The 13,775-nt window shown below is 42.2% G+C and overlaps 1 protein-coding gene across 1 annotated transcript in view; it reads left to right on the top strand.

Annotated features, from left to right (window-relative positions):
• The window catches only part of Tango6 (transport and golgi organization 6 homolog), a 148,250-nt gene that overhangs the window by 83,138 nt on the left and 51,337 nt on the right, over positions 1-13,775 (top strand). The window contains exon 15 of the mRNA XM_090357379.1: positions 5,877-6,017. Within this exon, the coding sequence (XP_090213505.1) occupies positions 5,877-6,017 (141 nt within the window). The remainder of the gene's footprint in view (positions 1-5,876; positions 6,018-13,775) is intronic.

Here is a 13,775-nt window from a genome sequence, read left to right as displayed (position 1 = left end):
AGAACCCAAAGTGAGGACATCAAATCTAATTTAGCTAATACATAAAAAACGTACATACTTATGGAGTTCGAGGTGATACTTAAATACATGTATATAATAACTTTTTGAGGTATTTCACATATCATGCAGTTCATTTATAACCATCTTCACAGCCCATTTTATATTTTTTAATTTTTATTTTTTATTATAATTAATAGAAGGGTTACATTATAATTACCAGATAGAAGGTGCATTACTTCACAAACATTGATACCCCTTCTCATGTTTCTGTCCCCATTTCCCTCCCCACAGCCCATTTTAGAATGATTTTTCCCCCCCTGTCCATTTTTTGCTCAAAGCTAACACTCTGCCACTTGAGCCACAGCACCACTTCCAGGTTTTTCTGTGTATATGGTACCAAGGAATCAAACTTCATGCATGCTAGGCGAGCACTTTACCACTAGGCCAAACTCCCAGCCCTAGAATGATTGGAGTGTGTGTGTGTGTGTGTGTGTGTGTGTGTGTGTGTGTGTGTGTGTGTGTGTGAGAGAGAGAGAGAGAGAGAGAGAGAGAGAGAGAGAGAGAGAGAGAGAGAGAGAGAGAGAGAGAGAGAGAGACTGAGTATGCATGCTGGTTCTAGGGTTTGTATTCAGGCCTAGATGCTCTCCCTGAACTTCTTTTGCTCAAGGCCACAACTTTACCACTTGAGCCACAGCTGCATTTCTGATGTTTTGGTAGTTCATTGGAAATAAGAATCTCATAGACTTTCCTGTCCAGGCTGGCTTTGAACCATGATCTTCAGATCTCAGCCTCCTGAATGGCTAGGAATAGATGTGAGCCACCAGTGCTCTGCCTAGAATGATTTTAATTACCCCAGAAGTGGGCCAAAAGTGTCTTATTTGTTCTCTACTTCCCCACTTCGCACAGCCCTTGGTAACCAGTAACTTTACCTTTATTCTCTATAGATTTGCCTAATCTGAACATTTCACTTAAATGGAACCATACAATCTCTGGGTTTTTATATTTCTTACAGTTTTGTAAGAACATCTGAGACATTCAAGTGGGTAGGTAGTTTTTAGTATTTTGGAGAAGGGTGCTCTCAGCACAGAAAAAAAATGAGGCAGATTAGTTTTGAAGTCAAGATGCTTAGTGGGTTCTTGAGATATAGTCAGTCAGCAACAGTATTTCTTTTTTTTTTTTTTTTTTTTTTTGCCAGTCCTGAGCTTGAGCTCAGGGCTTGAGCACTGTCCTTGGACTTTCTCAAGGCTAGAGCTCTACCACTTGAGCCTCAGCACCACTTCCAGCTTTTTTCTATATATGTGGTACCGAGGAATCGAACCTGGGTCTTCGCATATGCAAGGCAAGCACTCTACCGCTAGGCCAAACTTCCGACCCAGCAACAGTATTTCAAATTAGACACATCTTTCCTACAATGGATGAGTCCTGGGCAAAGCAAGAGTATATCTAGACTCCTTTTCCTGCCAAAGGGCTACAAAATCACTGCAGGTAGAGCCAGGTGCGGTGGCTCACACCTGTAATCCTAGCTCCTCCAGAGGCTGAGGTCTGAGGATGGCAGTTCAAAGCCAGCCTGGGCACTGAAGTCCATGAGAGTCTTATTTCCAATTAAACACCAGAAAACCGGAAGTGGTGCCGTGGCTCAAGGGGTAGGGTGGTAGCCTTGAGCTGAAGAGCTCAGGGACAATGCCCAGGCCCAGAATTCAAGCCCCACAACTGACCCAAAAAAAAAAAAAAATCATTGCAGATGCAGCCTGCTGAGGTATCATTGTCAAGTCCACACTTTTTGTGGGTATACCAGGACTTGAATTCAGGACCTTGAAATTTTGCTGGGCTTTCTTGCTCATGGCTAACCCTCTACCATTTGAACCACACCTCCAGCCTAGTGTTTTGCTAGTTCATGGGAGATGGAATCTTAACTACTTTTCTGCCCAGGCAAGCTTCAAACCTCAGTCCTCCAATCCTCAACCTTCTAAGTAGTTAGGATTGCAAGTGTGAACCACCAGTGCCCAGCTCTAGCTAATTCTTTTAATCAAAATACATTTCTGATTTTGTAATGGAAATCTCTGGGCAAGAAACAGTTTGCAAAGTTGACAGTCTGTTTTATTACAGGAAATACTTTCATTTTTTTTCATTTGAACTAATGTGCCCATATCCTATGCTGTGCCCTAACATGCGGGTAAGAATGCTTTGGTGCACGCCTGGTTTGGCTTCCCTTTTACCTTCTGTGTATCTTACCTTTTACACCAACCACATCCTGAAGTGCAGAGTCATCTTCCTGTAATCAAAGCAGGAGGAGCTATCTCTCCTAAGATCACTTGGTTCTTATTGCCAAAGGGATTGATGGGTCATGTTTCCTTGAAGCCTGTGCTGGCCCACACATTACCCCATTTTTAGATTACAAAAGAATTATCAAGTATGAGAAGGTTAGACCATAACTTAAGCATGTCAGAGAAAGAGGGGGGGAGGAAGGAGGGAGGAAGAATGGAGAAGGGAGGGAGAGAGGGAGATGTAGGGCCTCAGGCTTGTTAGACAAGTGCTGCACCACTTAAGCCCCACCCCCAACCTTTCATACAGCCTTAAGCATCATTTATGATTCTCTTTAGCACTTGGTGAATAAGGTAGACACTGCCCTAATTTATCCTGAGGGATTTATAGACTCATCGGTAGCAACTGTATCCTAGAAGTAAACGTCAAACAACAGTCTGAGGGCTACTTGGCAGCAGTGAGTGGGGCTGGCGGGCAGGAAGATAAACAATGGCTGACATACTTGGGCCTCTGGGAAGCAAGGAAATGGACTTTGCCATTGGCAACCTCTTTGTGGAAGAATGGGAGTATTTAAAGCTCCCTGGTAGAGTTTCCAAGTTAGTATTATAGGAAAAGAAAAACAAAAAAAAACAAAAAACCTTCCTTGTGGTATGATTTGGAAATAAATAACTCTTTTCTACTAAAGATTAATGAGAGAAAATAGAAATAAATAGGAGAGATTTGGGTTGTTGTTTTTTTTTTTTTTGCCAGTCTTGGGCTTGAGCTCAGGGCCTGAGCACTGTCCTTGGACTTTCTCAAGGCTAGAGCTCTACCACTTGAGCCTCAGCACCACTTCTGGCTTTTTCTATATATGTGGTACCGAGGAATCGAACCCGGGTCTTCATGCATGCTAGGCAAGTACTTTAACCACTAGGCCAAACTCCCGGCCCCCGCAATTTGGTTTTTTTTTTTCATATATTTTTTATTGTAGTTAAAAGAAGGGTTACATTGTATTCACCAGATAGAAGGTGCATTACTTCACGTACATTGATACCCTTTCTCATGTCTTGATCCCCATTTCCCTCCCTGCATGATAGGAGAGACTTGTATAGGTGAATTTCAGAAAAGCTTACATATAGATCACAGGTTCATAAAGTCCCATTTTCTCGGTTTTCCATACAGAGGCACAACTCTGTTCCTGAGAGGAAACACCTGTAGCAGATGTCTGCATTTAGAACTTGTGAAAAGAAAGTGGCTCTAATGGCTGTGGACGTATATTATGAACCAGCCTTGAAGCCTGTCAGTGAGACACTGCCTGCTGAAACTCAGCTCCCTCCCCCAGCCTTCACTTTCCTTTCCTCTCCCTTTTGGAACTTGAAAGCTGTTGCCTTCCTCTTGCTCAGTAAACAATTCCTTACCTTTTTAAAACCACAGACATTTTTTTCCTATGCTAGATGGAATGGTTCCTAACTCCATCTTGGATCTCCAAGGACTTCTCCATCACTTTCTACAATAGAATAAAACCATGATGGCTTCACATGTAGGGAGGTGTGGCTTTGGATCACCTACAGAGGCTTTCCAGGCTCTTGGGAAACAAAGTAAGGATGGGGAGGGCAGAAAAGAAGATGTACAGACTGGTACAGACCTCAGCAGGTGCACTGCCTTTCAAGCTCACCAGATAAGAAGAGAGGAAATAGTCATGTGATTTTATAAGAATGAAATCATAGTCTATACCGTAGGAAATGGTATGTGGACCCTGACTGCAACATTGCCAATTTAAACAGAATGGCAAACAGATTAAAAGTAATTATATTCTCCAGCATTTCTGTTGCTCCCTTCCCATCCTCTCTGAATTCCTGCAGTGTATGTGGAGACTGTATTGTTGAGACTTTCTTACTCATTCACTGATTTAGCAAATAGCTATTGAACCCTTGCTATGTACTGGCACACTTCAGGGGCAGCAGGGCTACAGCAGGAAACAAAAGAAAATCCTGGGCTTTGTGGAGTTCACGTGCCAAGGAGGGAAGCAGACAATAAAGAAATATGAACTGTCAGGTGGTATTATGTGCTGAGGGGAAAATGAAGCAGGGTAATTGGATAAACACTGAGAACAGGATGAAGAGAAAGGAGGCTGCTGCTTTCTATATGACGAAAGTGATGTGTGACCAGAGATACGATAGTTTGGTGCAAGCTGTCAGGCTTCTTGCAAGAGAAGTAACTGGTCCTCAAAGAAAAGCTAGGTGGGCTGAGTTGCTGAGGATAGTGAGTGAGAGAGACTTGTCACAGGAGGAATCAGAGAACCAAAGCAATGTGGGGATGAAAATCAGGCTGCTCCTACTCAGGAGAGAAAGGAAACCATTGAGGGGCTTTGGCTACAAAAATGAAATCAGCCCACCTGCAGTGAGGGAAAAGAGCAGGAACAGAGAGAATAATGACAAGAAAAGCCAAAACCACTCTAGGGACCAGAGTAGTTGAGGTGATAAGCCAGTTTCATCCTAGGCTATTCTAAAATCCTGCTTCCCTATATATTTTATTGATCTCCCTCTCTCTCCCTCTCTCTCTCTCTCTCTCTCTCTCTCTCTCTCTCTCTCTCTCTCTCTCTCTCTCTCTCTCTCTCTCTCTGTGTGTGTGTGTGTGTGTGTGTGTGTGTGTGTGTGTGTGTGTTTTAAAGGGCTATAACATTTTTGTCTTCAGTTGTATTTATGTACCAGAGATCAAGGGCTTTATTTTGGTCTGGTCTTGATTGAGGGCTTCTTTCCCTCACCATCTCTCTATAGAGCTTACTCAATGTGGATTCAAATATGAGAGCACCATTGTGGTCACACACTAGAGGTTCTTATGTGGATGAGATGATGTCCAAGTAGGGGAATGTGAGGGTCATAAGGATGACCTTGGAATAAGCCACAAACCTAAGGCTAGAATTGATCATACCCACAGTGCTCTGAAAATGATTCCTTGTGGAAATTGCTCTCCTCATTGGCAAATTTAAGAAAGAAGTTGCACTGGAATAAAGAACTACAGCCAAGGGGCTAGGAGCATGGCCTAGTGGTAGAGTGCTTACCTAACATGCCCAAAGCCCTGGGTTTAATTCCTCAGTTATTCACATACACAGAAAAAGTGGGAAGTGGTGCTGTGGCTCAAGTGGTAGAACACTAGCCTTGAGAAAGCCCAAGGACAGTGCCCAAACATGGAGTTCAAGCCCCAGGACTTGGGGGGAGAGGGGGAACCTACAGCCAAGGCAATAAGCAATGCATGCTGTGGCCAGGACAGAACTCATCATTATACCTGAGAGTCTCAGAATTGGGAGGAACCCTACTGGTCTTCTGCTGAGTGAATCCCTGCCAAGACTGACTGCATACAGTCAGTAATATAGCTTGTGCTACAAATGTCTATAAGCCACAGATCACAAAACGTTAGAGCAGAGGTAGACCTTAAACATTGAGCTGGGACTAGACAAATCCAGAAGTCTGCACCCCCATCCCTTTTTCTTTCCACTCACTGAATCATCTCTCCAAATGAAAGGACCTTGCCATCTCTCTGATAAACCATCACAGGTTTACCAGCTAAACCTCTGGGTTTATTTGCCTTTCAGTCACAAGCAATAATGAATTCTTTGTTTTTGTTTTAAATCCCAGGGGTTGCCCTACTTTCTGATGTATACCCTGAGAAAATCTTGGTTGACCTGTTGGCCCAATATGACAGTGGCAAGGACAAACACACACCAGAGACCAGAATGAAAGTTGGGGAAGTCCTGATGCGAATTGTCAGGGCGTTAGGTAAGTTTTCTGCTTCCCTCCACCTGGAACAGGGTGGAAGATAGTGTGTCTATGAATCTGCAAGTGAAGATGGATAGAAACTACATTACATCCCTGTTTAGAGATGTGGTACATATCCAACAAGTATGTCAGTAGGATATGGTCAGCAATAGTATCCATTTTCCTACAACTATTTGTCCTTCACCTGGAGCTACCATGTGAGAACCTAATTTTTTTTTGCATTCATTTCCTTTAATAACAAAACATATTGCCATGTTATTACCATGGAATGTTAAGTTCAGGTTAGACCAGAGAATTTCACAAGTGTTCTAGAACGTTCTGTGTCATATCAAATTTGGTGTAGTACAATGTCTTGGCAAACTATTCACTGCTTCCAGTTCCAGTAGCCTATTTAAAGAACACTGACCTACATCGAAAAACTGTTCATTTATCTTTGTAGTCACTTTAAAAATACCTGTTTCTGGGCAGGGGATGGAGCTCAGTGCTAAATTGCTTGTCTAGTATGTGTGAGGCTCTAGACTGATTCCCAGCACCAGAGAGAGAGAACAAGTGAGGGGGAGAGAGGGAGGGAGAAGGAGAAAGAGAGATGGGGGAGAGAGGGGAAGGGGGGAGAGGGGGAGGGAGGAAGGGAGAGGGGGGAGAGAGAGAGAGAGAGCAAACAAAATAATCAAAGTGACATTGAAGCCAAGTGCTGGTGGCTGAAACCTATAATCCTGGCTATTCAAGAGACTGAGGATCATGGTTCAAAGCCAGCCTAGGCAGACAATCTGGAAGACTTGTATTTCTAAGTAATCAGCAAAAAAAAGCCAGAAGGGGAGCCGTGGCTCAAGTGGTAGAACACTAGCCTTTCTCATTCAAGAAAGCTAAGGGTCAGTGCCTGGACCCCTGAGCTCAAGCTCCATTTCTGGCACACACATAAAAAGACCTTTAAAAATTATTCTCATACAACATTAGCAAAGATAGAATGTGCAATTCTATAACAGTAAACCTAGGGTCCATAATTAAAGTTCTCTTCACCTTTACAAGTGTGAGTCCAAATCACTATTCCTCTAAATCAGCAGATGAAATTTCATTTTTCAGGTTTGGTTTAAATATACAAAACATACACAAACAATAGAAAACTTCCATTGTGAGGATTTTTTAAGTTTGTATTTTATGCACTCAGTGGAAAAAGAGTTTGTCAGGAGCCAACCAACCCTACAAACTGGACTTCTCAAACTGGTCCAGGCAGAATTAGAGTAAAATACTTGGGCTAACTGGGATTCACACATAACATGTAGACATGGGGCATATTCTGCTTCACAATGAAGCACTTCTGATGGGAAGCTGTCATCTATAAGCCACTTTTGTCATAAGGGATTAAAAAGGATGCTGCAGGGGCTCGCGCCTGTAATCCCAGCCACTCAGGAGGCTGAGATCTGAGGATCACCGTTCAAAATCAGCCAGGTCAGACAAATCCAGGAGAATTTTAATCTCCTAATTAATTAGCAAAAAAAAAAAAAAGCTGGAAGTGGAAGAGTGGTTTGAGAATACCAACCATGAAAAAAAAAAAAGCTAAGAGATAAGGGATATAGGAAGAGGCTCTGGGTTCAAGTTCCAATACCTGTACAAAGAAAAAAAAAAAAAGGAGGCTGTCTGAACACATTTAGGTGACACTATTGATCACCAGAAAAATCAAGCCTGAAAAAAAAATATTAAGAAGTTCATTATTGAAAATACCATGTTACCTCCAGAGTACACTCAAATCATTTATTTCTAACACCAACAAGAAACCTCAATATGAGATGTCTAATTACAGCAAGCTCTTCCAACAGGACTCATACAGTACCCCTTCTTCTAAGGTTTAGGTTTTGCCCAGTATTCCTTGTACATGGAATAGCCCATACCGAGGGTTATCTCTTCGATTCTTCAGCTTGTACAAGCCTACGCCACAATGGCTGCAAATCCTGCCATTCCAATAGGGACAAATGGTGCCTCTTTAGCTTTCCGGACAAGCTTAGATCCTTGACCTTCGTCATAGGGAGAGAGAGATACATCTGTGTTGGTTGACATTGTGGTTGCTTGAGTAATCTTCTCACGAAGCCGACCCGAGCATGAGCACCTAATTTTCAGTGGATCTGGGAAGAAAAGTTTCACATACAAAGAAGAATGTGACCAGGACCAGTGGCCCATGCCTGTAATCCTAGCTACTCAGGCGGCTGAGATCTAAGGATTGTGGTTTGAAGCCAGCCCCAGCAGGAAAGTCCATGAGACTCTTATCTCTAATTAACCACCAGAAAACCAAAAGTGACACTGTGGCTCAGGTGGTTACAACAGTAACCTTGAGCAAAAAAAAAGCTCAGACAGGGCTCAGGCCCAGAGTTCAAGCCCCAGGTCCTACCAAAAAAAAGGAATGTGAAGTAAACAAGAAAGAGTACACACACTTCCTGAATATCTGCTGTGTGTCAGGTTGTCAGCATATATAATCTCATCTGGTTTTCTCAGCAGTTTGTTCAAGACTCCTTCAGCTGGTGAAAGGTAGTGCTAAGAATTGAACCACCAACTAGAAGGCACTGCTATAGTTTCCTGGCCTGCTTTGCTGTGATCATGAGAATGATTTCCTAAGTTCTCTGCTCTCCTATATAAAATGAGCATATTAATAATACCTATTCATAGAAATCACTCTCATAATACATGTGAACATTAAGTATAAGGTATCACAGGATCGAGTGTCATGTCTGACTTCTGTGTGTGCCATGAAGGGTGTATGAGCTCAGAAGGAATATAAACCATTTCTAGATGACATTGTCACATAGAATGTGTTCTTTGTAACCCCTGGTCAACCTTTACCATTGGGATGATGAACAGTGAGGTGAATGTTTTTCATTCTACAATGAGTAGCCCAGGTCATTTCCTGAGGCAGTAAAGGTGGGGATGGAGGGCCAGATTAGGTAGAAGAGAGGCCTTACTGCTCCACATATACTCTTATAGTCAGCTCAGTTTCCAAAACAGTCTTTTGTCTTCTCAAACTAAATTCTACCAGTTCTCAAAGCACCACTCTTTCTGTAGTCTGCTATTCAAGTATCTTCTTTTTGTTGCTGTAGATTGTGGGGCTTGAACTCAGGGTCAAGGCGTTGTCCCTGAGCTCTTTTGCTCAAGGCTATTGCTCTACCACTTTGAGCTATAGTGCAAATACCTGTTTTCTGGCAGTTAATTGGTGATAAAAATCTCATGGACTTTGGTGCCCAGGCTGGCTTTGAACTATAATCCTCAGGTCTGAGCCTCCTGAGTAGCTAGGATTACAGGCAAGAGCCACGGACACCCAGCAACAAATGAATTTTCTATTTCAACTTACTCCCCATTTCCAAAAATATCTCATTAGATACATTCTAAAATCTGAAAACACCCAAAATATAAAATACCTTTTCCCAAGTAAAGGATAGTCAGCCTCTACTGATTTGTTTAGGTACATAGTTGAGGTTCCTTCTTGAATTCCTTAAACAAGACTAAAACTGATTTGTATGTGTGCACACACGCACGCTCTTCCAAAGACTTGAACTGAGGGCCTGAGTGCTGGCCCTGAGGTTTATTTTTATTTTTATTTTTTTGTGAGCGATGGGGCTTGAGCTCAGCCTTGTGTGCTGTCCCTGAGCTCTTCAGCTCAAAGCTACCGACCTACCCCTGGGCCTGGGCATTGTCCCTGAGCTCTTCAGCTCAAGACTACCTCCTTACCCTTGAGCCAAGCCCCAGTTCCCCATTTTCTGGTGGTTAGATGGAAATAAGAGTCTCAGGTACTTTTGTGCCTGGGCTGGCTTTGAACCTTGATCCTCAGATCTCTGCCTCCAGAGTAGCTAGGATTATAGGCATGAGCCACAAGCCTGGCCGAGGTTTTTTATTTTTGACAGTCCTGGCTTTGATCGCAGGGCCTGGGCACTGTCCTTGGGCTTTCTCAGGCTAGAGCTCTACCACTTGAACCACAGCACCACTTTTTTCTATGTATGTGGTACTGAGGAATCAAACCCAGGTCTTCGTGCATGCTAGGCAAGCACTCTACCACTAGGCCAAATTCCCGGCCCCTCCCTCAGGGGTTTTTGGGTTTTTTTTTTTTTTTTGCTCAAGGCATCTCCACTTCCAGCCTGTTGGTGATTTTGAACCAAGATCTTTGAATCTCAGCCTCTTGAGTTGTAATGATTACAGGCATGAGCGACCAGTACCCAGCTGAATGTATATATTTTTGTCTCTCCTTTTCAATGTTGAAAATATTTTGGTAGAATTTTGATTCAGTCTCTCTTATTTAAGGAATTATTTCATTTTTAAAGTTTTTTTTCTAACTCATAGAAATTTAATCTTAACACATTGTTAAATTACCATTCATTCCAAATGTTTTCCCATCTGTTTCCTCTTATACAGTCCAATGTCAATGCTGACAATAACCTGTGGACTGTTCTAAGGCACTGCACTTTTAAAAACTTCTTTAAAAATACAACACTTGGGCCGGGAGATGGCCTACTGGTAGAGTGCTTGCCTAGCATGCACGAAGACCCGGGTTCGATTCCTCAGTACCGTAGAAAAAAAGTTGGAACTGGTGCTGAGGTTCAAGTGGTAGAGCTCCAGCCTTGAGAAAGTCACAAGGATAGTTCTCAGGCCCTGAGCTCAAGCCCAGACTGGCACAAAACAAACAAACAAACAAAAAAACCCCACACATTTACTCTTTAGTAATACTTCCCTGCTATTACTGTGCCCAAGATATTAAGTTGGTAATTGGAAAACTATTTGGCAAATGAAATGAAAACCAAGAGGAGTAGTACATCTGTGGGGTCATCTCCTGAGCTTGCCTGGAGTATTAATCTGTTCTGCTGTGTACTCTACTCCTATATCAGGTCTTTCTGATGTGATAGATGCTGTCTTTTAGGCAGAGCTTGACAAATACTACCCCATCTTTGTTCATTTAGATTTGTGGTTCTCAAATGAGTGTGGGGTTATTTTACTCCCCAGGGAACATTAGTTAGTCTCTGGAGGCTTATTGGTTGTAGGGTGTTAGGGGAAGTTTGTTACTGGCATCTAGTGAGTGGGTAGAGCCCTCAGTGCTGCTAAATGTTCTACAGTGCATAGTATTACCCCATAACAAACAATGATCTGGCTTAGAATGTCAATAGAGTTCTTGTGTTCTAGAGAATATATGGACTATTTTATTTCTTTATTTGCTCACTCAGATATATTAGTTAAATATAGGGCTGCCACTCACAGTTGTACAGATATATAAATACCAAGTTGCATCACTGGATGAATGACAGGTACTAGCTTGTCTGGTACACAGTCTACTTAGCCATCTTGATAGCCCCAATTAAATTCTAGCCTATCTCATATCTTACTGTGCATTTCAGATGGGAGAATCAATTATTCATTCAGAAAAAATTACTAAATTCTTTCTGCAATATACTTATAAATCTTTTGGGATATAGTAGTCTCTTCACATGCTAATTTCTTCACATAGCAAATTTCATGTTTTCTGCTCATCTTATTAGCATAGTTGGTGTGTGTGTGTGTGTGTGTGTGTGTGTGTGTGTGTCTGTCTGTCTGTCTGTCTGTCTGTGTCTGTTTCTGTGTATGTGGTACTGAGGATTGAACCTATAACCTTGTGCTCAGTAGGTGCTCTACAACTGAGTTAAACTTTCAGCCTTTGTAAACATAATTTTCAGCCTTCTACTCTGCTCATTTGTACCTGTGGCCATCTTTGAAATAATTATTATATCTCCACCAGCCCCCACCCCAGCCTTTTTTTTTTTGCCAGTCCTGGGACTTGAACTCAGGGCCTACACATTGTTCTTGGACACATTTTTGCTTAAGACTAGCACTCTGCCACTTGATCCACAGCACCATTTGTGGCTTTTTCTGTGTATGTGATACTGAGGAATTGAACCCAGGGCTTCATATGTGCTAGGCACGCACTCTACCACTAGGTTACGCTCCTGGCCCCCAGTCTTCTTTTTTTTTTTTCATGTTTAATGGACATATTGTGAACTAGAATGTGTGTGTATACATATATACAGATATAAATAAATATATATATATATATATTTTTTTTTTTTTTGGTCAGTCATGAGACTTGAACTCTGGGCCTGGGTGCTATCCCTGAGCTCTTCAGCTCAAGGCTACCAAACTACCCTGTGCCACAGCACCACTTCTGGCTTTCTGATGGTTAATTGGAGATAAGAGTCTCATGGACTTGAGTGCCTGGGCTGGCTTTGAACCTGGATCCTCAGATCTCAGCCTCCTGAGTAGCTGGGATTACAGATGTGACCTACCATTCCCAGCCTAGATTATGTATTTAATTACCCTTCTTCCAAACATTTATTTGTTATTCTAAAGCATAAGAGAGAAAATAAATGAAGTTTTGTTTGATGTTTTTTTTCTGCTAGAGTTTGAACCCAGAGCCTCATACATGCTAAGTATATGGTATACCACTAAACTAAATCCCCATTCCCTAAAGATGCTTTTTGCTTTTGTTTTTGTAATGTGCAATGTCTTTTTGTTTGTTTGTTTGTTTTTTTGCCAGTCCTGGGCTTGAGCTCAGGGCCTGAGCACTGTCCTTGGACTTTCTCAAGGCTGGAGCTCTACCACTTGAGCCTCAGCACCACTTCCGGCTTTTTTCTATGTATGTGGTACAGAGGAATCGAACCCGGGTCTTCATGCATGCTAGGCAAGCACTTTAACCGCTAGGCCAATCTCCCAGCCCCTGTGCAACGTCTTTTTACTTGAACTCAGTAGGGCCTGGGGTGCTATCCTTCAGTTATTTTGCTCTTGAGCACTCTGTTACTCAAGCACTCTAGCACTTTGAGCCACAGCACTACTTTCTGTTTTCTGGTGGTTAATTGAAGATATGAATCTCAGGGGGCCGAGAGTTTGGCCTAATGGTAGAGTGCTCGCCTAGCATGCACAAAGACTCAGGTTTGATTACTTGATACTATATACATAGAAAAAGCCAAAATTGATGCTGTGGCTCAAGTGGTAGAGCACTAGGCCTTGAGAAAGACCAAAGACAGTGATCAGACCCTGAGTTCAAGCCCAGAACTGGCAAAAAAAAAAAAAAAAAAAAAAGTCTCAGGAAGTTTCCTGCCTGTATAGCTTTGAAGTGTGATCCTCAGATCTCAGCCACCTGAGTAACTAGGATTACAGATGTGAGCCACCAGTGCCTGATTTTAGCATATAACTTTTAACTCAATCTTGAGCTCGAGTCACAAGCTCTTCATGAAAATGCTGTGTTCCTATGTACAACAATATACAAATACTGAATTTTTAAAATGTATTTTCCTGCTTTTATCAAGTTCTATGGCAAAAAATGTCTGGCTGATTTGTCCTTTCTAATGCTCAAAATTCTTTATCATATATATATATATATATATTTTTTTTTTCCAGACCTGGGCCTTGAACTCTGGGTCTAGGTCCTGTCCCTTAGCTTCTTTTGCTCAAATGAGCACTCTACCATTGAGCCACAGTGCTACTTCTAGCTTTTTTTGAGTAGTTTATTGGAGATAAGAGTTTCGAGAAAGTCTTGAGAGTTTCCTTCCCCAGGCTGTATTCAAACCATGATCCTTAGATCTCAGCCTTCTGGGTAACTAGCATTATAGGTGTGAGCCACTGGCACCAGCTTTGAATACCTAATCTATTTTACTTGCTTTAAACTTGGGGATGAGAACATCTATATAGTTGAGTTTGTAAACATTTCTTGAGTTCATAGTAAAAGGGCATGCCATAATCTCAGCACTCTGGCGGATGAGA

Source organism: Megascapheus bottae, chromosome 24 (assembly GCF_031878675.1).
Source record: "Megascapheus bottae isolate mThoBot1 chromosome 24, mThoBot2.hap1, whole genome shotgun sequence".
Lineage (NCBI taxonomy): Eukaryota > Metazoa > Chordata > Mammalia > Rodentia > Geomyidae > Megascapheus > Megascapheus bottae.
This window is presented reverse-complemented; position numbering and strand designations above follow the sequence as displayed.